The 21,531-nt window shown below is 42.5% G+C and overlaps 2 protein-coding genes across 3 annotated transcripts; both read left to right on the top strand.

Moving 5' to 3' along the window:
- Positions 1-522: 522 nt before the first annotated feature.
- On the top strand, positions 523-7,065 carry LOC136434493 (uncharacterized). Of its 2 annotated transcripts, none has more exons than XM_066427314.1 (9): positions 523-675; positions 1,674-1,802; positions 2,199-2,351; positions 2,780-3,766; positions 4,051-4,080; positions 4,925-4,954; positions 5,174-5,258; positions 5,799-5,912; positions 6,391-7,065. In XM_066427314.1, exons 2-9 carry the CDS (start codon positions 1,710-1,712, stop codon positions 6,558-6,560), a joined length of 1,662 nt encoding a protein of 553 aa, XP_066283411.1. In that variant the 5' UTR covers positions 523-675; positions 1,674-1,709; the 3' UTR covers positions 6,561-7,065. The 2 variants fall into 2 exon arrangements, with proteins under 2 accessions (XP_066283411.1, XP_066283410.1); XM_066427313.1 differs by lacking the exon at positions 523-675 and adding an exon at positions 1,079-1,391.
- Positions 7,066-14,593: 7,528 nt separating this feature from the next.
- Positions 14,594-19,752, top strand: LOC136434492 (uncharacterized). The gene is made up of 5 exons (XM_066427312.1): positions 14,594-14,721; positions 16,007-16,177; positions 17,348-17,494; positions 18,210-18,329; positions 18,906-19,752. The coding sequence occupies exons 1-5, from the start codon at positions 14,674-14,676 to the stop codon at positions 19,203-19,205; spliced, it is 786 nt and encodes a 261-aa protein (XP_066283409.1). The 5' UTR covers positions 14,594-14,673; the 3' UTR covers positions 19,206-19,752.
- The last annotated feature ends 1,779 nt before the right edge of the window (positions 19,753-21,531 follow it).

The raw sequence follows: 21,531 nt of genomic DNA, 5'->3' as shown, positions 1-21,531 counted from the left end.
AGTGATTGTGCGTGCTGTTGGTATAGTTTGTTACACATTACTAACTTACCGCGGTGTAGGTAACATATGACAGTACTAATGACACTCAAATGTGTGTGGGTTTACATGTACTTATCAGCTTTGGCTTTAATAGACATTTGCTCTGAAGTGTTTTCTCTGGATTTATCACTCTCTACTTTCGTGTGTAGAATTTAAAAAAAAATATTATTACATATTCAAAATAGGAAACATGTCTTCACGTGAGCCCCATATTTTGTCGACGGTGATTGAAGTCAGTCAGTATAAAAACAGGAGAAGCTTGCCATCATACGTTAGACGAAATGCCAGTTTTCATAGCAAGGAAATACAAGTAAAACTTTTGGCCCATAGAGTATATCCGGCTAACCAGTAATAAATATGATAGAGTTTCTAGCTATGCGCACCTGCTTGCACCAGTAGAGCTCACCTTACCACATTCCAGACTGTCTGACGTGTACGTGTAAATAACAGGTACGGCCATGTCCCACGCGTTTGGCTTGCACGGTTTTTTAACAGAGACATACCGTAACGATGAGGTCATTATCAAAAAGAGGAAGTGAAATTAACTACCGGGTATATAAAGGTGCGCGGGTACCTTAACAACTCCACATTTCAGCTACGACAGACGAAAGATAAGCTTAACACGGGACAGATAAGGTAGGAAAAGTGCCATATTACTGTACTGGTGCGCTGCAGTGAACTGATTTAACGCGCAAAACCCATGATGGTAGGAGAGGTTACGGATATACTGTGGTTGTTGTACAGGTATTGGTAGTGAATGGGGGGGGGGGGGTGTTGACCGTTTGGGCTGATTTATAAGAGACGACCAGGTACTGAGTTCCCTTGACTGGAATGGCCCAAATCGAGAAAGACGATGGAAATGAATGAAGTAGACATAATGTTTGAATAGCTAATGATAAATATAACATGTTCTGGTCATCGTGACCAGCTAGAGAGGGGCACAACTTAGTTTCTCTTTCAGTAAGTTTGAAAGTGTTTGTAAAAACATAAGTGCGCAGGCAATGCTTGTGGCCTCTGCATGACAGCCCCCCCCCCCGCATTCTTTAGTTGTGACCATGAATTTAGACAACCATTTCGACAAAAACATGAATCGTGGTGTTTGTTCACGTCGCCATGACCGCAGCCGCACAGTTTAACCCACGATTCTTAAAAATGAGCTGATCTTAGTTGTCGCTGCTGTTGTTGTTTTATGATACTCCGCTTTTCGGTGACCGAGTTTGTATTGTCAAATGTTCAAAGGTCTGACAGTCAGAAAGTGTCGAGCAAAAACACTGTTGACTATAACCTCCTACTGCGACCTGCAACATTGGCCACAGAACCAACCTTTCACCATTCACCGTCATTGTAGTCGGGTACATAGACCCGGCTTTGTGACTGTCATTCAATATGTTTACATGTAACGGTTGCATGCCCATGTATGTCGTCACCCATTCGACCGAGCATTCACGAAGGTGAATGTGAGTTTTAATGTTGCGCAATGTCACTGATCGGAGTACGATGATGGCTCTTACGAATGATCTTTGTTCTCACCTTTTGTAATAGAACGATATTGAATACCTTAGGCCCTTTGTACGGTCTAGTACTGATAAGGTATTTTCGCACGGCCCAAAGACAAAGTAGTTCCTCTTTTTTAGTTTACAGTCCAAACATTGCTGCGGTGTAGGGTGACAATGGCGGCTCAGAGCGGCTGGGACACGATCTTTGCCGAACCGATCCGATGGAGTAGAAACCAGACGGTGAAGAAATGCTGGAACCACATCAAGGTTTGCTAGTACATTATTCACGACACACTGTTTGCTTCATCTGTGATACACTAGGAGTAATTTTTGAATCAAAAGTCTATTGACTTTGTTTTATGTGAATTCATTACAATGTGCCATGGAGGACAAAACACGTGTACACACACCTTTACAACGTTGCCCTCCCACACACTAAAGACAATAGCAACAATAAAATCTAATTTGTTATAGATGGTGACAATAACTAAATCTTTAGCTCAGTTTTCGCTCAGACAATTTTCGTTAGTACAGAACAGCAGTGAATAAACGAATGACTTTCTGTCTTTTTCTGCATTTTTTGTTCCGAGACTATCTATTTCCGTCTAGCAAATGAAAAAAAAAATAGCACTTGTAAACTAAAAGAATCCACTATTTCTTCAGTACACAATGTTGGCTGCTGTATGCATCATGGTGATCCTGTGGTTCATACAAGGTCACCGCTACCTGTACAACGTCATGTACGGACCGTTCGTTCTCACCGAGCAGGAGATTGTGGACACACGACCGGAGAACATGTGGAAACAGTACGTTCAGGTAAGGTCTGTTCATCGTGCTTTTCGAAAATAGGTTAGGAATTTCCCTAGGCCTGGCACTACAAACCTGTAAATATTGTTGATATAATCTGTGGAAACCCGGGGAAACAGTTCGTTCAGGTATGGCCTAGAAGCCAATTCATTCCGGACAATCATTAAAGATCAAGTTGACCGTCTCCGGTCTGTCTAACCCTGTTATCAATAACAAATCAAATACAAATTCGGTGCCAAATGGCTACTTCAGGAGAGATACGGTTAAATGAATTTGACATTACTGAGGCTTTAATTCCAATCGCATGCAATTTGTTTGTATCTAAGTATTTGCGTTCATGCTATGAGGATTAAGTATAGTTGTGTGTAAAGTAGGCTTAGTCGAAGTTAACATTAAGGAAAACAAGTGTTTTGGTGTAATTGATATCCATTATCCAGGTACATCATGGCCGTCCTGCTGAGATAACCACCAAAGACATCCGATGCGAGGGCCGCCCATGCAGAGCCGGGCTCGTGCAGTTCAAGAAGCGCGCAGCACACAACTCAAACATCAACACCCTGTTAGTCAAGAAGCCAAAGTCGCTGAAGCACGACAGTTACTCGAAGCGACTTCCTATCAATTTCAACGTCATGTCAGTGAAAAAACTTATGGCCATCATACGGAAGATTGGTCAGGAGAAAAGCGTTATCCCTGGCATTGCCATGGAAAAATCGGAACTAGTTTCTATCATCTCAAAGGCATACGACTCAGATCCAACGTCTTTCAATAGAGCTACTAAGTCGGAAGTCCTTGTGGGCTTTCTGACTGATTTTGATGTCATCGATGTATACAGAAAACCCGAACTGATGTCCCTTGTTTTGGATACATCCGACCCTTACTTCACCATTACATCTTTCCCAAGCCTTTTCGCCCTTCTCTATGTCTATTTTGTGATGAAGATCGTGTACTACATTTTCAAACTTGCTAAAACATGGGCGGCGTCTTCTCGTATTTTGGCTTCATTTGGGTCAACTGAATTTCAGAAACGAATTCTTGAACCGCTGAAACGCGCTGTCTTGCCAGAGGACCTGGAAGGGAACACCTCTTTGTCTGTTTATGACGTTGCTGCTCTTAAGCTTCAGCGAGAAATTTTCATTTCAAACGAAGTCTCTAAAATCGTCAACGAAGAACATTTCAGGCTTTTCGTTACGAACAAACACGCGATCTACGTCAGAAATGACGTTGTGGACGTGATTTCTGTGTCAAAAATTGACGAAATCAGGTCCCAGTCTTGGAAGGATTCGTGCGACGTTGTTCTCAGCTCCGGTCAGTTGAGGACCCTAAAGATGAGTCCAGACCAGGCCGGTCACATGAGGAACGTCCTCAGCAGCCGGAGCGCCCGGTTCAGACAACTGGAGGAGGAGAGACAGGAAAGGAGACAACAGGTCTGTGCTGTTATGGATTGCTGGAAATATTCTTCTATTTTCAACACCAATATGCCATTACGTTGACTGTGGATAGATTATGTTATCTTTCATGTTAACGTTGAAGTCAGTATACAGTACATGTAATTCCTGTCACCCTTCTGCGTATTGAGCTTTGTTTTTTTCTTTCAACTGTTAACGAAATACATTCAGACAGTTATAGGAAATCAATATATCACTACATGTATATACATTGTATGTGAAAAAGTCGTTTTTGATGAATTAATCTGAATACTTCATTCTAGGAAGAAGAGGAGCGACTAAGACGGCAAAAGGTAAAGGCTACAGTACACTGATTTTTCGAAATAGATATAGCCGGATTAACTTAAGGGGGCACCCCCTAGTTTATTTTGGGTCTCAATTCGAGTTTGCACACCCCTAAGTCTAGCGACCGTCTCTTCCAGGAAATACTTCTGAGCCAAAACAACTGTGAATGGGAATGAAGGCTATCCCTCTAGCTACAAGAAAACCCGAGTTTCGGTTTCTTCAACCTTTGTAATTTTAGTAAATATAAGAGGGAAAAAGTATTTTTCCGTCAAAAATGAGGCGCAAAATTTGGCATTTTCCCGTGGAACTAAATACATCACAAAATTTTTTGACACGAAAATGACTGTTAGTGTCAGAAAGAGAAAACTCCAAGGTATAATCAAGCCCATTATAAACAAAATCCTACCACTGTGATTTTCACAATAACCCGACGCGCGAGGTAATGCAACACGGCCAAAAGAACGCAACAAAGGTCAATCTGGGTCAAAGAGGCAGTTTACCTTCAACGCGTATGGATATCCGGAAGTAAGGCTCGGATCGAAACGCAATTTCCACCCAAAACACACCAATTCATACGCTTTTCGGCCATGTTAGTATCTAATGTCAGTTCGAAGCACATTTTGAGAAATGTGAACTCAAACCCAGACCCTCGAAACCCTTTCGTCCCTTTTTTGTCGCGGACTACCATGGACCACTGTCGCGGAAGAACTGGTGCGTGCACCGTTAAGATCATTGTTCAGTGATGGCCGATCAGCACCCGTTGTTACAGCGATAAACTCGTTACTTTCATGATGTGCTTTTGCGCTTTACATCAGATGTTTGTCCGTAACTCTTGTTGGTTTCCCATTTTAGGAGGAAGAAGAAAACAGAAAGAAGGACGAGGTAATTACATGTTTTTAAAGAAAGTTATAGCTGTTTAATTGAAATTCCTGCTTCGGTTCCATATCCTCTACCTCTTATCTTCGTTTCCCTATGTCGAATTACCTACTTCCGGTTGTTAATGTCATAGAGTTTGAATTTCGCAAACCTTTTTTTACGTATCAGGCAGTAGAGATAAAGCTGCGAAAGTTGTGACATTTATGTGTTTATATTGTTTTTCAGGCCGATCAGGAAGCCAGGCGACGCCGACAGCAGGAAGAGACCATCAGACGCATCAACGAGTTTCTGGCCAGGCTGGCCGAGAGAGGTGGGTGCTGGTGTGCCGACTGTTGTAGTTACGGCCCCGTTCCACTAGGACGGCGCTCTCATCGCGCTCTCTCTGCGACCTCAAATTGGCAAGAGCGCGGAGCGAGCGGCGAGAGCGCGCCATCGTCGCCCTGGGAGCGCACAAAGAGCGCCATGCGCGCCGTCACCTCGGTTCAAAACAGTCGCCGTGAGAGCGCCGCAGAGAATGGCGATCCAAAAATGAGCGCAGAGAGGGCGCCAAGATGGCGCACAGCGAGCTCATTGACCTTGATGGGTTTTCACATTTCTGTCTTATTGTGACGTCAGAAGAGCTCTGCCTCTGGTATCCACGCTGACACTTTTCTCCCAAGCATCCCGTCTTTATGGTTGCCACGGACAATCTGAGAAGAGTTCGGATCTGATCTAAGCATATATATATTCATGACCTTGGATATCGATGCAAAGATGCTCCTTGGACCTCATCAAGTTTTCATCCGGTATGCAGAATGTTAGTAAATAATACGAAAAGTAATGGTGCTATCCCTTCTTGTTTTCCACACAGCGGATGAGCGCCCCGCTTCAGAGGAGGTTGTGGAAGAGATGAAGGACAGCGCCTTCAAGCTCAAGACGGACAGCGAAGAGAACTGCGTCATCTGCCAAGACGTCATGAAGAAAGGTAAGGGTTTATCCTGACTATTTCACATTACTAATGCTGTATATAGCTGTGTGTTTGAATAAGTGAGTGTTATAGTTGATAATATAGATTGATCATTCAAAGTTTAATCACGGATTCACCATTGTTTGGAAGAAAAGGGCAAACAGTGATGAAACTTCTTACGTTCCTGAATCTATAACTAGCCTGCAAGGGTGCTATCCTAGTTACTTCGCGGAAATCTAACTAGGATGGCACCCAGGCTAAGCTTCATCAGCCCGGTAAAGATAAATAACTGGAGTCTTTGTACACAACCCATGACAATTTATACCTGCCAACGGCCGCCCTTCTAATGACTTCCTCATGGCAATACTGACTGCCAAAAATAGTTACTCAAGCAATACTGACTGTGGTGCTACTTTTCTCCGCTAGGTGGCGCTGCAGTCGAAAGGATGCGGTCCCAAACGTGACTAAACTTGTATCCCCCCGTTTTACTGCGCAGGTGAAATGGTCATCCCGTTTCCCTGTCCGGCCAAACACCAGTTCCACGAGGACTGCATGCTGCAGTTCGTGGAGCACGGGAGTTCCTGCCCCCTGTGCCGTCATCAAGTCGGACACGACACGGTGGACGAGCACGCTGTACTCGACATCTTACATCTCCTGTTCACCTGACAAGTATCACTAGTATAGTATAATGAAACATGATTAATTAGCTAAATCACACATGACTACAGAAACTATACAGATATTGTAACATGTTGAAACAGTTTTGAATGAATCACCATAATTGAGAAGTAGAATTTGTACGGGTTTTCAAAAGTCCAATTTTTGACACAACCTACGGGTCCGCGACCGGAAGTGCTGTGACGTGATGTACAGACAAGCTCCATATAGCCTAAACCTCGCGACACGGCATAGATAACGACTACGAGCATGGACAACGATTTTAATATTTGATGCACAAATTTGTGTTGTCTTGTATATTATCTTATATTGTTTGCACTACATGTACCGCTGTCTACTTGAAAACGCATCATGCTTCACCTCAAGTTAAGGATGGCCATTGCATCTCAGAAAAGCAGTGACTTGGTAAAGAAAACTAAATAAAAATGAAATAGATAAACCTCGTAATCAACAGAGAAATGGCAGCCAAACGGCTACTTCAGTGTACTACATGTTAAGCTATGGTCACACTAAACTCACGTCGTACCTGCGATGGGGTTTCTTCCGTCATGACAGCGCCGTACGTCGTACGTTTGGGAAAAACCGGGTGTAGTAGTTAACACATACAAAGTGGTGGTCACATATAACGTAGGTACATCGTACGATGGGTTTTTTTAGTGTACCTAGGTCAATCGCAGGTAAATCGCAGGTAAATCGCAGGTAAATCGCACGTAAAAGTAGCCATCGCCGAGCGTCCTACGTCGAAAAATACAGCTAAAGATGATTTTGAACATGTTCAAAATTTTCCCTCCGTCGCCGTACGATTTTTATTGCCCCCAATACAGACTTCACTACGGTCTTCTTTTTATACCAATGAGGTGAAAAATGTATACATTTCGATCGTTTTCTTATGGTTTCAGTCTTCCCTGATATTGCCGATGTTGTTGAAAAGTGCAGCCACCAGAGCACAGTGGCAACCGGTGTACAGCGCGCCCGCTGAAGAGCCTGCTTTCAAGGCTATGATTTTCCACGTGTCAGATCAAGTATCGCGCGCAGGTGATGCATACGATTGTTTCATGGCTATACACACGTGGGTTCATAATTATATCAGACCTCAGTCCCATCCTGTCTCTACTTTTAGTTTGCCAAGAGAACAGTTTGCGGATGGCCCAGAGAAAGAATATGACAGGCCAGTTGTATTGTCCATCAAAAAGAAAGCACATAATAGGCATAAAACGTCAAACAAAAACTGAAACTGAAAATAGAGACAGGATAGGACTGAGGTATGATCTAATTATAAACCCAGGTGTATACAGACATAAAGCAATTATATACGCCTGGTTCTGGACCTGACACGTAGAAAATCTAAACTTGGAAGCAGGCTATTCTACGGGCGCACTGTTTTCTGGTTGCTATTGTCTTATGATGGTTACAATTTGCATCAGCATCGGCAATACATCAGGGTAACTGAAACCATCAGAACATGGTCGAAATTTATGAATTCGTCACCTCACCATTAGATAAAAAGGCCGCAATAAAGCCTAAATATGAGGCTATAAAAATCGTACGACGTTTGATGAAATTTTGAACATTGCCCGACGCTCTGCGATAGCTGATTTTACCTACGATTTACCTGCGATTTACCGGCGATTTACCTGCGTTGTACGGGAAATGCATCGTACGTGCATCGTAGGTACGACGTGAGTTTAGTGTGACCGGGGCTTAAGGTGACTCGGTTTGTTGACTATGTTGGTTGCAGTGTGTCGTGGATAGAGTTTGGATCTTGTGACGTTACATATTAATGAATACATATTGTTACAAGCTGTTCAAATTAAAAGTATGAAAGTCTCATCATTTAAAAAACTAGAGTTCCACGACCTCATACCTTCGCCAAATGATTTTAACCTTTTGTTACTGACATATTAGGAGTGTTTCTCATCAATTATAAATCATACCAGTTGATCGTCCTCACCCAAATAACAGAAGTTGTCCAAAGTATGAATTTAACAAAAAAGGTAATGCTAACGTTTATCATCAATTATGCAAATGAGGTCCTTATTAGCATAATTTGATTCAACGATGTTGACATTCACATAACTTCCAAATGCCACAAGGATGAAATTGCCGTCATTTACCAGTATTGCATAAAAGTTGTATCTCATAAATTATGCAAATTAGGCCTTCATTTGCATATTTTCTATCTATCAACATTCCTCTCTTTCTCGCTTTCAAATGTCATATTTCAATAATAATGTCATAGATTACAGCGAGTTTTTAGAATATCCTAATTAATTATGCAAATTAGAACCTGATTTGCATAATTGACGTCTAATCATACAAAGCATCACGTAAGTTATATACATACCAAAAATCATGACCATCCATCAAGCCCGTCTTGATTTATAGTATTTTCTCATTAATTATGCAAATGAGGTCTTCATTTGCATAGTTGATATCTATTAATATTTCTCTGTTCCTCTGTTACATATGTCACATGTTTGAGAGCCCTATCATGGAATTTGGCGGACGTATAAATTTTCCTTATTAATTATGCAAATTAGATAGTGATTTGCATAATAAGTATCTAATCATGTACATCATCACTCAAGCTATCTACTTACCAAACATCATGACAATCCATCAAGCCCTACTTGAGTTATTCCATTTCAAAGTCTGAAGCAAAACCTGCTACTGCAGTTCCAAAAAAGCCGCTAGGGGGCCAAAACCTATACCAATTACTCTCTGTCCAAAAAGCTATCTACCACTCAAAAATTAGGACCATAGCATGTCCAGAACACGAGATATCAAAACAGGAAGTTCCGCTTCAGTACCGTAACAAGCCGCTAGGGGACCCAAAATCTGATCATTTTCTTGTCTCATCAAGACCCACCCACCTACCAAATATCAAGACAATCCATCTAGGCCTTCTCCAGTTATTCTGCTTCTTTACACACCCACCCACCCACCCACCCACCCACCCACCCACCCACACACACACACATACAAACGCTACCCTCTGCATAACCTTCTCGGCGAAGGTAAAAAAGTTATCGTACCATTTTCTCATAAATCAAAATGTGGCCCTCCTATGCATGCTTTATGTCTATGCTTAATGCTGTAAGGGTTAAATCCCCATCGTTAGCCTCGATAACATTATACGAAATGTAGTATTTTGTCATTAATTATGCAAATTAAGTAACCATTTGCATACTTAATATCTATCGATATTCACCTCTCTCTCAGTTTCATATTAAGTCCTGTGTTTGAGAGTCCTATCATACAAGGCTGATGGAAATAAGTCAACTGATTTATTTACTAATTAGGATGTAATCAGTACATATTTCACCGACGTAATCAATAAAATGGCTGTTTACATGATTGAAGTAGGTGAGTATATCCGTTTTCCTTATTCATAAATTAAAGTAGTTTGACTGAAACAGTTCACCCCCGTACGTTTATGGTCTCTTCCGGGATCAATGGCCTAACATATGACACAGCACACATTACGAACTGGGTCAATTCAGAAGCGTATAATGCAAATGAGCGGTCTGGTCGTAAACAGGCGGAGTTTATTGACTCTCGGCTAGGTGTTAATTACTATGCTAATCCCCACAGCACACACTGCCAGCCCTGAGCTACATCTCCCATTATGTTCAACAAATCTCCCTATAACATGTATAAGTCGAATTTAGACTATTTAAGTCTTTCCCCAACTGAGCTAGACATACCGTTATGTTTGAAACACACGTCCGCTAATTGTGGTATTCAGTCTCCCTATAAGTTGAGTTCCCCAACAGGGCTCACCAAATCCATTCTTGAGCTAAACCTACCGTTATGATTGAAACACACGACCGCTAATTGTGGTATTCAGTCTCCCTATAAGTTGAGTTTCCTCAACAGGGCTCACCAAATCCATTCTTGAGCTAAACCTACCGTTATGATTGAAACACACGTCCGCTTATTGTGGTATTCAGTCTCCCTATAAGTTGAGTTTCCTCAACAGGGCTCACTAAATCCATTCTTGAGCTAGACCTACCGTTATAATTGTGGTATTCAGTCTCCCTATAAGTTGAGTTTCCTCAACAGGGCTCACTAAATCCATTCTTGAGCTAAACCTACCGTTATGTTTCAAACACACGACCGCTAATTGTGGTATTCAGTCTCCCTATAAGTTGAGTTTCCTCAACAGGGCTCACTAAATCCATTCTTGAGCTAGACCTACCGTTATGATTGAAACACACGACCGCTAATTGTGGTATTCAGTCTCCCTATAAGTTGAGTTTCCTCAACAGGGCTCACCAAATCCATTCTTGAGCTAAACCTACCGTTATGATTGAAACACACGACCGCTTATTGTGGTATTCAGTCTCCCTATAAGTTGAGTTTCCTCAACAGGGCTCACTAAATCCATTCTTGAGCTAGACCTACCGTTATAATTGTGGTATTCAGTCTCCCTATAAGTTGAGTTTCCTCAACAGGGCTCACTAAATCCATTCTTGAGCTAAACCTACCGTTATGTTTCAAACACACGACCGCTAATTGTGGTATTCAGTCTCCCTATAAGTTGAGTTTCCTCAACAGGGCTCACTAAATCCATTCTTGAGCTAGACCTACCGTTATAATTGTGGTATTCAGTCTCCCTATAAGTTGAGTTTCCTCAACAGGGCTCACTAAATCCATTCTTGAGCTAAACCTACCGTTATGTTTCAAACACACGTCCGCTGATTGTGGTATTCAGTCTCCCTATAAGTTGAGTTTCCTCAACAGGGCTCACTAAATCCATTCTTGAGCTAAACCTACCGTTATGTTTCAAACACACGACCGCTAATTGTGGTATTCAGTCTCCCTATAAGTTGAGTTTCCTCAACAGGGCTCACCAAATCCATTCTTGAGCTAAACCTACCGTTATGTTTCAAACACACGACCGCTAATTGTGGTATTCAGTCTCCCTATAAGTTGAGTTTCCTCAACAGGGCTCACTAAATCCATTCTTGAGCTAAACCTACCGTTATGTTTCAAACACACGACCGCTAATTGTGGTATTCAGTCTCCCTATAAGTTGAGTTTCCTCAACAGGGCTCACTAAATCCATTCTTGAGCTAGACCTACCGTTATAATTGTGGTATTCAGTCTCCCTATAAGTTGAGTTTCCTCAACAGGGCTCACTAAATCCATTCTTGAGCTAAACCTACCGTTATGTTTCAAACACACGACCGCTAATTGTGGTATTCAGTCTCCCTATAAGTTGAGTTTCCTCAACAGGGCTCACTAAATCCATTCTTGAGCTAAACCTACCGTTATGTTTCAAACACACGACCGCTAATTGTGGTATTCAGTCTCCCTATAAGTTGAGTTTCCTCAACAGGGCTCACTAAATCCATTCTTGAGCTAAACCTACCGTTATGTTTCAAACACACGACCGCTAATTGTGGTATTCAGTCTCCCTATAAGTTGAGTTTCCTCAACAGGGCTCACTAAATCCATTCTTGAGCTAGACCTACCGTTATAATTGTGGTATTCAGTCTCCCTATAAGTTGAGTTTCCTCAACAGGGCTCACTAAATCCTTTCTTGAGCTAAACCTACCGTTATGTTTCAAACACACGACCGCCAATTGTGGTATTCAGTCTCCCTATAAGTTGAGTTTCCTCAACAGGGCTCACTAAATCCATTCTTGAGCTAGACCTACCGTTATAATTGTGGTATTCAGTCTCCCTATAAGTTGAGTTTCCTCAACAGGGCTCACTAAATCCATTCTTGAGCTAAACCTACCGTTATGTTTCAAACACACGACCGCTAATTGTGGTATTCAGTCTCCCTATAAGTTGAGTTTCCTCAACAGGGCTCACTAAATCCATTCTTGAGCTAGACCTACCGTTATAATTGTGGTATTCAGTCTCCCTATAAGTTGAGTTTCCTCAACAGGGCTCACTAAATCCATTCTTGAGCTAAACCTACCGTTATGTTTCAAACACACGACCGCTAATTGTGGTATTCAGTCTCCCTATAAGTTGAGTTTCCTCAACAGGGCTCACTAAATCCATTCTTGAGCTAAACCTACCGCTTTGTTTCAAACACACGACCGCTAATTGTGGTGTTCAGTCTCCCTATAAGATGAGTTCAGACAATGAAAGTCTTTCCCCAACAGGGCTCACTGAGGCCGACCCTGAGCCAGTCTTAGCTCGAACTTTGGCAACACAAATACCATGGTTGACGTAAAGATAGAAAGAAACCATGACAAAGTAGAAAGCCCGACAAAAACGCCTAAAAACACGTCAAAAACCTGCCGGACCCACTCCTCTGCTTGGAGAGTAGTTGATTCCTGCCATGGGGCTAGGACGATCCGCGTGTGTGGCCAACACCGCTTCCCACGCTAAAGTGACCACTCTGAGACAGATGGCCCGTGATATCTACGTCACAGGAAAGGACGTCACAGGAAAGGAGAGAGCTGATTGGCTTCACTATTGAAGCGAAATTCCGTCACCGAACTGTGAAGGAAGACCATTGTTTAGCTCTCTAATGAACGCATGTGAATACAGGAGACCGCTTTACTAATCTTCAAGCATCCACTGTTCCCAAATCAGCCAGCTAGAGAAGCTCCAGTCAACCAGAGAACCTACGGGATTGTAGCACACTTCGTAATGATTAATTCAAGGATACAAAGCATTGGTATTTGGTGTCTTTGGTCTAGAGTAAAGCTACCACACGGTTATTTGCTAGCGCCAAGGTGCCAATAGCACTCCGCACAGCGGGGCAGCCGCAGAAACTGCGGTTTTCCATAATACGCTTCTGAATTGGCTCAGTTCGTAATGACAACGTTCCCACTTCCGGGTAATGTTAGCACTCCCTACAAACTATAATACTGGTATTCAAAAGCACGAAACCCACAGACAATAACTTTCAGACACGCACTTTTCCCTTCGTCATAAAATGAGAAATCCTGGAGCCACAATAACGTTTTGCAGTGTCAGGAGATATCGGAGAACATACTGCTACTGCCACTGTTACTACGTGTCAAAATAGACAGTTCGTCACGGTAAACTTAACGTTTTCAGCAGGCAGTTCAGGGCAATAATAAATAACATTGCGTCAGGTTTTTCCTAAGAAATACATGAATGAGCCATATTTGTTGCAGCCAGAGTTTGGCCATTTCTGTCTATGGGGCGTAAACTTTCAGAACACTCTTCTTCCGGCGGTATTCTGCGCTGCACCGCGTAATTGCACGTAGCTCGGTCACGTGACCAGCAAGGTCTTTCTGTCCGTAGCCACCACCTTCTTGGAAGCTTAACTCAGCTTAATCTTCGATGTTGTGGTCAGAGCCGAAAATTATAATGATTAAGGAATTAATTTGGGACTTCCTGCTGTCTACTGATACTGAATTAAGGGTTTAAACCTGGTTTTCTAAAGGTCAATGACCCGGTTAGCACAACAACACGGACAAAGCATAATATGATATAGCAGAGAAGTTTCATCATTCTTATGAGCAGCAATGAAAAGTCTGTGTAGGTTTGTTGTTATGGTGGGTGACCAAGGAAAGATCGCCTAAACTTGGTCCCCAGTCATGAAGTCTACTGTCTGAGAAACACGTACTGCAGCAAAACCGAACCAGCGCGCTACGTGCAAGGTGACACGCAATGTTGTGTGGCATCGCTACCATTGACTGATGATTGAGTGCTCGTAGCTACCTACTCTCCAAGCAGAGGTTTATAGAGGAAAACAAACGACAAAGTAGAAAGCCCGACAAAAACGCCTAAAACACGTAAAAAAACCAGCTGGGCCCCTCCTCTGCTTGGAGAGCGCAGTAGTTACCAGTAGGCTGCTTTGCAACAACGAGAAATGGACAGAACTTCAGTCAGAAGAGGGGTTGTTCAAGAAAGACTATGAGGAAATAACAGCACAAAAACTATCACGTTTCTGCACACACGAGCATATCTTGAGCCCATCTGCAAACTATCGCAGATACTGAGATTTGCCGAGGGGAACGAGGCTTCTGAGAAGGTAGCGGGTTTCCCCCGACCGGCCACATCCTGTCGGAGGCTGAACCTGGCCTATAAAAGCCGGTGAGTGAGCGGGACGCTCAGTGCACATATCCTGCGTACAATAGAACACATCGGAGACCCAACCATGGCTTCCAAGGACGCGATCTGCGAAGTTTCGCTGATAGACCCACCGGTGAGTTTGTTGTTTGTTATGGGGGCTTTTATACGTGTATTGTCCTTCAGTCGTCATTGTCAGCGTTCGACATTTTTGTCGTACTTATATTCCCTATAGCAAAACATTGTAATAGTAAAAGTAGTAGTAGTAGTAGTCATAGTAGATCATACTACTAGTAGTAGCAGTAGTAGGATCCAGTAGTAGCCAGGAGTAACGTTACATGTAGTAATAGTAGTAGCAGAATGTTTTCTTTCACTAAAGAATATCAAACTAAAACTAGTTTGTTTTTTATTGCAGTCAATGTCGGATTTAAGTTTCCTTGCTACGGTGTCTTTGCCTTCCTGATCATACGACTGCAAAATGGGGTCATTCATTCTTGGGGCGGCCGTGTATATATCGTACAAAATTTAGTTGCCTTGTTACCGAAAGGACTCTTGGATCTTGGATCCTAGACAGCGGATGTTTCTGTCACAGACAAATTCTATGGCGTCAAAAAATTCGTACGACGACCTACAAATATTGTGACTGTGCGCCGTAACCGTGAATCTTGTCTATTCCTTGCAGAATGTTTTCTTTCACTAAAGAATGTCAAACTAGAACTGTTTATATTTCATTACAGTCAATGTCGGATTTAAATCTTGTCTATTCCTTGCAGAATGTATTCTTTCACTAAAGAATATCAAAGTAAAACTGTTTATTTTTCATTACAGTCAATGTCGGATTTAAATCTTGTCTATTCCTTGCAGAATGTATTCTTTCACTAAAGAATATCAAAGTAAAACTGTTTATTTTTCATTACAGTCAATGTCGGATTTAAATCTTGTCTATTCCTTGCAGAATGTTTTCTTTCACTAAAGAATATCAGAGTAGAACTGTTTATTTTTCATTACAGTCAATGTCGGATTTAAACCTTCTTGCTATACGCTACGTTATGATTGCCTCCTTCTATCGGTAACGGTGAGTTTTGTCTATCCCGTTCAGGCGTACCGGTGAAATTGTTATTTGTTTTCGGGGCTTTTATACATGTATTTTCTTGTCTTTCGTCATTGAGAAGCGTCCGACTTTTTTTGTTGTGCTTATATTCCCTATAGCTTAATATTCACTGCTGTATTAAAAGTAGAAGTAGTAGTATTAGTACGTATAGTAATAGTAATGGTAGTAGTAGAATGTTTCTTACACTAAAGAATATCAAACTAGAACTGTTTATATTTCATTACAGTCAATGTCGGATTTAAACCTTCTTGCTATACGTTACGTTTGCCTCCTTCTACCGATAACGGCGAGTTTTGTCCATCCCTTCCAGGCGTACGAACGAGGGTCCAAGACGACCTCGCTGAGGACGAAGTGGGTGATCACGGCGGTGACGGTTGTCATGGTGACCGGTATAATCGTGGGAGGGCTGCTGGCGTCAGCACACCTGTGGAACCACGGCGGGTCCGACGCACCTTACAAGGGCTCCGACAGCGGGCGTCAGGTGGGTCGGAAACACTGCGGTGCTTCTGTTTTTCTTAGTATCCTTAGCAGGCTTTACAAGCCTGGCTTTTTGAACTTGGTCGGTGAGAGGCAAACAGTTAACAAAACGTGAAAAAAGTGAAAAACTATACTTTTTCTGCATTATTAAAGAAGTCGTTACTATGTAGTAACATTAAATTACTCTGCACCCTGCAAGTTTGAAAAGGATCTACATGTTGTTCATTGTATTCAACTTAAATGTAGATTTTGTTATTTGAATAAATTCAGTCCTTCTGTATCTGAAATCAAGTGAGCCACTTTATTTGTTCAAGGAGGTTTTCTATATAAAACCTCCTTGGTTTGTTCAAGGAGGTTATATAACCTCCTTGGTTTGTTCAAATTCTTGCATACTTTGCAACCAGCAAACTGATACCCCCCCCCCCCCCAAAAAAAGGCTGTTTTTGATGGTGGACTATTTTCTCGTAGTCAACATTTCTAATGTGCTTTCAGACGCCGATGATCATTTTTGGGGAGCGCAGATTCGCGATTCTAACATTGGCCAGGTTCGTATACAGAGAGAGCGTTTCTGCACAGAAACATTCTCCCCGTCATTAGAACCTGCCCCATGTTAGAAATCGCGAATCATCGCTCCCCAAAAAAATAAACGTCGGCGCGGCTAGAGTGCTTGCAAAGGAGGCTAAATCCTTACAATCTCTACAGCTAATTCAATGCTCTCGGACAAAAGCCAAAACAAACAAAGAGACCAAAACAAACAAGCGACTTCCCGTCACAGTATAAACAAAACGTCCCGCTACCTTGCAGGTGTAGGTACAGGTGTAGGTGTACGTGCGTGTGTACGAGTCGGCGTGTGAGCGAACAGATCACGGTGGACGGGGACACACGCACACACGGACACACACACACACACACACACACACACACACACACACACACACACACACACACACACACACACACACACACACACACACACGGAAAGTAAACAAGCCTTTGTAAAAAAAGTAAACCTCCCGCTCCCTTGCAGGTTCAGGTGTACGTGCGTGTGTACGAGGTTGGCGGGCGGCGCGTGAGCGAACAGATCACGGTGGACTTGTACGCACTGACACGCTCACACGCACACCTAACAGGCAATTAACCATTCTAGTAAACTAAACCTCCCGCTCCCTTGCAGGTTCACGTGTACGTGCGTGTGTACGAGGTGGACGGACGGCGTGTGAGCGAACAGATCACGGTGGACCAGGAGAACCAGGTGGAGACGTTCCACGTGCCGCAGAACGGACAGTACCAGGCCGTCACCGTCAGGAAGGACTTCAAGCGGGTAGGATTGTCTTTTCTTCAGATCATTTAGCCTCATTTTTCGGCCTCGGCCGAATGAGTGTATGTTTTGCATACTTTCAAGGTTAAATATAGGTTGAAGAAGAATTTGAAGTATGAAGAAACATTAAAGAGAACCCCGCTGTCCGAGGCTTGAACGGCCCTTCTTGGGGGCCGACGAAAGATGGGCGGTCCGTAGAAAAATTAGGCTAGGCTCTTTTCGTTTGAGATCGTCCGTTCCACATGGCCGTTTACAGTAGCCTGTATTTACACAAGGTCTCAGCCGGAGGTTACTGACCCCCACCCAGTCAGTAACCTCCGGCTGAGAGCTTGTGTAAATACAGGCTACCGTTTACAGTTACTACATGTACTTGTACTTGGCTGTCAGCCAAAGTCTCTATTTTTGTGCTTGATGAAGTAGACAATGCATGGACACACTGCCAGCACATGTATACATACGTTAGACAGAATTGCTTTTCTTTGGTTTTATCATGCATGTGCCTTAGCTGGAATTGGAAGACACGGAAGAGGTATAACTGTAAACTAGTATCTCCTAAAGACGGGAGTATAACGGGGAGAGGGCCCGGGAAAGCTAATAAGTTCAATTTCCAAGCTTACCACCAGGAATGCATTAGTTTGCAATATAGAATCCTACTGTGAATGGTTCCATTTCCTTATAAAGGCTTATTGATTAACGTTGCTTTCCCTTGTTGTTTCAGAATCTGGCCGTGTACAAGGATGACGATGACCGCGTGTGTTTCGTCCGTGCCTTGGACAACCCGCGGGACTTCACTCCGGACATCCTGGACAAGATGCTGACCACTACCAAGGGAGAGGTGGTACGTCACTTTTCTTTGCAGTAAAAAGCCTGGTTAAAATCCGTCCCGCAACTTTTGATGTATAGCCCTTGAGATACACAGGACACTACAGTCCACTGGTAGCTCTGTGTATAGAACTTCTATACTCTTTTTCAAAGGGCTGAGTAGAAAATGTGTACATACATATGTCAGTTTATAAGGGCTGAGTATTGAGCCGAGGAAGAGATGACACCGTGGTCCCCCCGTCTATGTTTGGGGGTCAAATATCCACACGATAAAGAACCCAACACAATTATCGAGAAAAGCATGGGTGACAGGGTGCGCTTGGCTGAAAATGGGAGCCGCACTATTGGGTACTAAAAAAGCATTATGTTCTTTATTTATTTATTGGTTTGGCTGTTTTGGACACACAGCCAGGGCTGCCCAACTAGCCTGAGGCTATTACAAAGGACTAGCCCTGCTAAACAAAAGACATTACGTCATACGTGTACAATGGACAGCATAACGAGCTATAGCAATATTCTGTCTATAATGGTGTCTACATAGTGTTCTTTATAATACTGATGCTGACTGCTCACCTTTATCTGTAACTTCCAGGCTGAGGAGTCTGCTGAAGATGACGGCCCGGAGGAGCAGCTGACCGTGCTGGACGCCGTGTCGGACCTGGGCAACCTGGCCGGCACAGACGCCGCCGACCTCTGCACCGGGTACGCCGTCCTGCGCGTCGGGCCCGCCGCCGCCCCCGCCGAGGGGCACGAGCGCGTCCGCCGGCAGTACCGGGACGGCTTCACCTGGCTGCCGCCGACCTACACGTGGGGCGGCGGTCGGCACAGCATCAGCGGCACGGCCAACCCCTTCGCCGGGTCCGCCAAAGTCACCTACACGTTCCGCTTCTAAACACGACATGCCTGTCTTCCTGGCCTAGTGCCCAAACCCTGTACTTACCCCTTGCTCTCCTCCGTTAAGGTTCTCCAGCCAACTGGAAATGCTGCTAACCTACATGTAGGTACAAGTCAAACGCCAGTATCTATAGGATCCTATCTGTTTAAGGCGTTTTTTTTCTATCATGAGTTTTATAACGCGACTTTCATATACTGTACATACATGTGTGATGCCTAGCTACCGTTGTGATCTGGAATATGCGTTTTGCTTGGAAAGGCACAGGAGTTTTTAAAACATTCCACTGTGTAGTTTGAACTGTTCTTTATCATTAGTTTGAACGTTACTATTCACCAATATTACCACTATCATGTATCTTTCTCTATGTTGAATCGTAGATTGATTGCTGCTTTAAATCAATTCCATTGATATAGATTCTGATATCATAAAGTCGTTTTTATACCTAATGGTACCGTTTAGATGTACTGTTGTACAATGTAGTTGGTGGTACCGGTGTTGCATTTGGTGATTTTTCATTTGAATAAAAAGCCCATTATAAACTTAAGAGTCCTAAAGTTGTGTACGCGTTTGCATTTTTGTGTGATTGTATGTTATGTCTGTGTGTATGTTAATGTGTGAGAGTGTGTGAAGGATCAACACTGTGTGGAATAAAAGCAAACAAGCAAATGGAATTACGTCCAAAACATTTATTCCAACTCTCAAAAATGAACAGAAATACATGTACATGTAAGTAGGACACAAAAGTCCTGGGCCATCACACCTCAAATATCTCCACTTCTTTACAGATACCTTTTGCCAACCATACATGTATGAAATAGAAGTGACACACATATAAATATCAAAGTCCCAAACTGGCACAAGGGATGGAATAAAAGCATTATGTTGATTTAGACAAGAAATACCAGTTTCTTTGTTTTGGTAATACCAGAGTTCTTTGTGTTGGTAATAGCAATGTACATTGACTACGCCTTGTTGTCATGGATGTGAACACTCAAGTCAATGAGAGATGTAGTGACCAATTCCACTCAAATTTTTGTAACACTGTCTAAAGAACCTCACAGACACGAAGCTATCTCAATACAATAAGTGTTGTTCTTATACTAGGTTATAGCAATTGTGCTTTCTACAAAAGATATATTACATGTACAATGTAGGTGTATTGCAGCAGTGGAAGTATCAAATACATTGATAAGTTCAAGATACTGGGTAAAGATAAACATATATACGTGATCGTTTTACAAGTGGCAGTGATATGGAACTATCTAATACTTTATAAAGTTCTTTGTATTACAGGGATGTACATTTCTTATACTATGGCTTGACTATTGTCATTTCCAAACAACCCATCACAACCCTCGTGCACGTTCTACGCCTACATGTACATGTATTGTGTACAAACACCTACTTTCTATTACACACAGGATGGACAGAAATGGACAGCAACAGCCAACAAGCCAGCAATAAATATCCTATTACAAACAACTATGTCACATATACATCTATAATCCCCCTCCTCCTTTTGCTCTACTTTTTTCAAACTATATTATATACAAAGTGTCGAGTTCTCATAAGATGAAGCACCTATACCATGTTAAAGTTTTTACTTGCTGACTATTGTTAAACATAACCCCAACTTTTCTGAGTTAAGAAGTCTGACCAGAGAGAGTTGTTCTTCGTGCTTAGTCCTGAGCTGAAACCTGAGCAAAGTTTTTTTATTTCTTTATTTATTAAAACTTCACAGAATGAAATCTGAGAGGTGTTGGCAACAGGATCAAAGCATCCTTTACAAGGCCAACACCTCCAGAGTACGTTTAAATTCTATCATGCCTGAGAACCTGGTTAAGTACCTATACAAACTGGTTATGTTAGCACTCACTTTCTCCCACAATTACTACATGAGAAAGTGTTTATGCTTTTGTAATAGTATGTCAGAGACGACTTACTTTCCTACAAAATACGAACTCCTTTTGTACAGCTTTCAGAAATATTCAACAGTACCATAAATAGTGTATGTATTCAGATGAGCGTTGCCGAATTGTTATTCAGAATGCACCATTTCCAGAGTTCACAATACTGTAAATTCCTTTCTCAAGTTTTCAGTATCTAAACTCAGACTGATAAGTAAGAATCTCGGTTCACACAGGATATGATGCTTGAAGATAGGTAACAAGATTAAACTGGGAACTTAAGATAAATAAGATACACAGTGGGGTGTCATGCTCTTTTCAGTTCACATGTGAAACTTAACTGTACACTAAGCAAGCACTCGATATACAAAGCTTATACGTGTCATGTAGTTAACTAGATTTTCCAAATCCCAGAG

This window comes from Branchiostoma lanceolatum, chromosome 5 (genome assembly GCF_035083965.1).
Source record: "Branchiostoma lanceolatum isolate klBraLanc5 chromosome 5, klBraLanc5.hap2, whole genome shotgun sequence".
NCBI lineage: Eukaryota > Metazoa > Chordata > Leptocardii > Amphioxiformes > Branchiostomatidae > Branchiostoma > Branchiostoma lanceolatum.
The sequence above is the reverse complement of the archived record's forward strand: the minus strand, read 5'-3'. Positions and strand labels throughout refer to the sequence as shown.

What these genes read in the sequence shown, in the direction of transcription:
- LOC136434493 (XM_066427313.1), top strand. Translation starts at nt 1,269, where the DNA reads ATGTTCAAAGGTCTGACAGTCAGAAAGTGTCGAGCAAAAACACTGTTG. An exon ending in AGCGACTAAGACGGCAAAAG is followed by an intron (nt 4,081 to 4,924) that starts GTAAAGGCTACA and finishes TTCCCATTTTAG; the next exon opens with GAGGAAGAAGAAAACAGAAA. An exon ending in AAAACAGAAAGAAGGACGAG is followed by an intron (nt 4,955 to 5,173) that starts GTAATTACATGT and finishes ATTGTTTTTCAG; the next exon opens with GCCGATCAGGAAGCCAGGCG.
- LOC136434492 (XM_066427312.1), top strand. Translation starts at nt 14,674, where the DNA reads ATGGCTTCCAAGGACGCGATCTGCGAAGTTTCGCTGATAGACCCACCG. An exon ending in TTTCGCTGATAGACCCACCG is followed by an intron (nt 14,722 to 16,006) that starts GTGAGTTTGTTG and finishes CATCCCTTCCAG; the next exon opens with GCGTACGAACGAGGGTCCAA. An exon ending in GCTCCGACAGCGGGCGTCAG is followed by an intron (nt 16,178 to 17,347) that starts GTGGGTCGGAAA and finishes GCTCCCTTGCAG; the next exon opens with GTTCACGTGTACGTGCGTGT.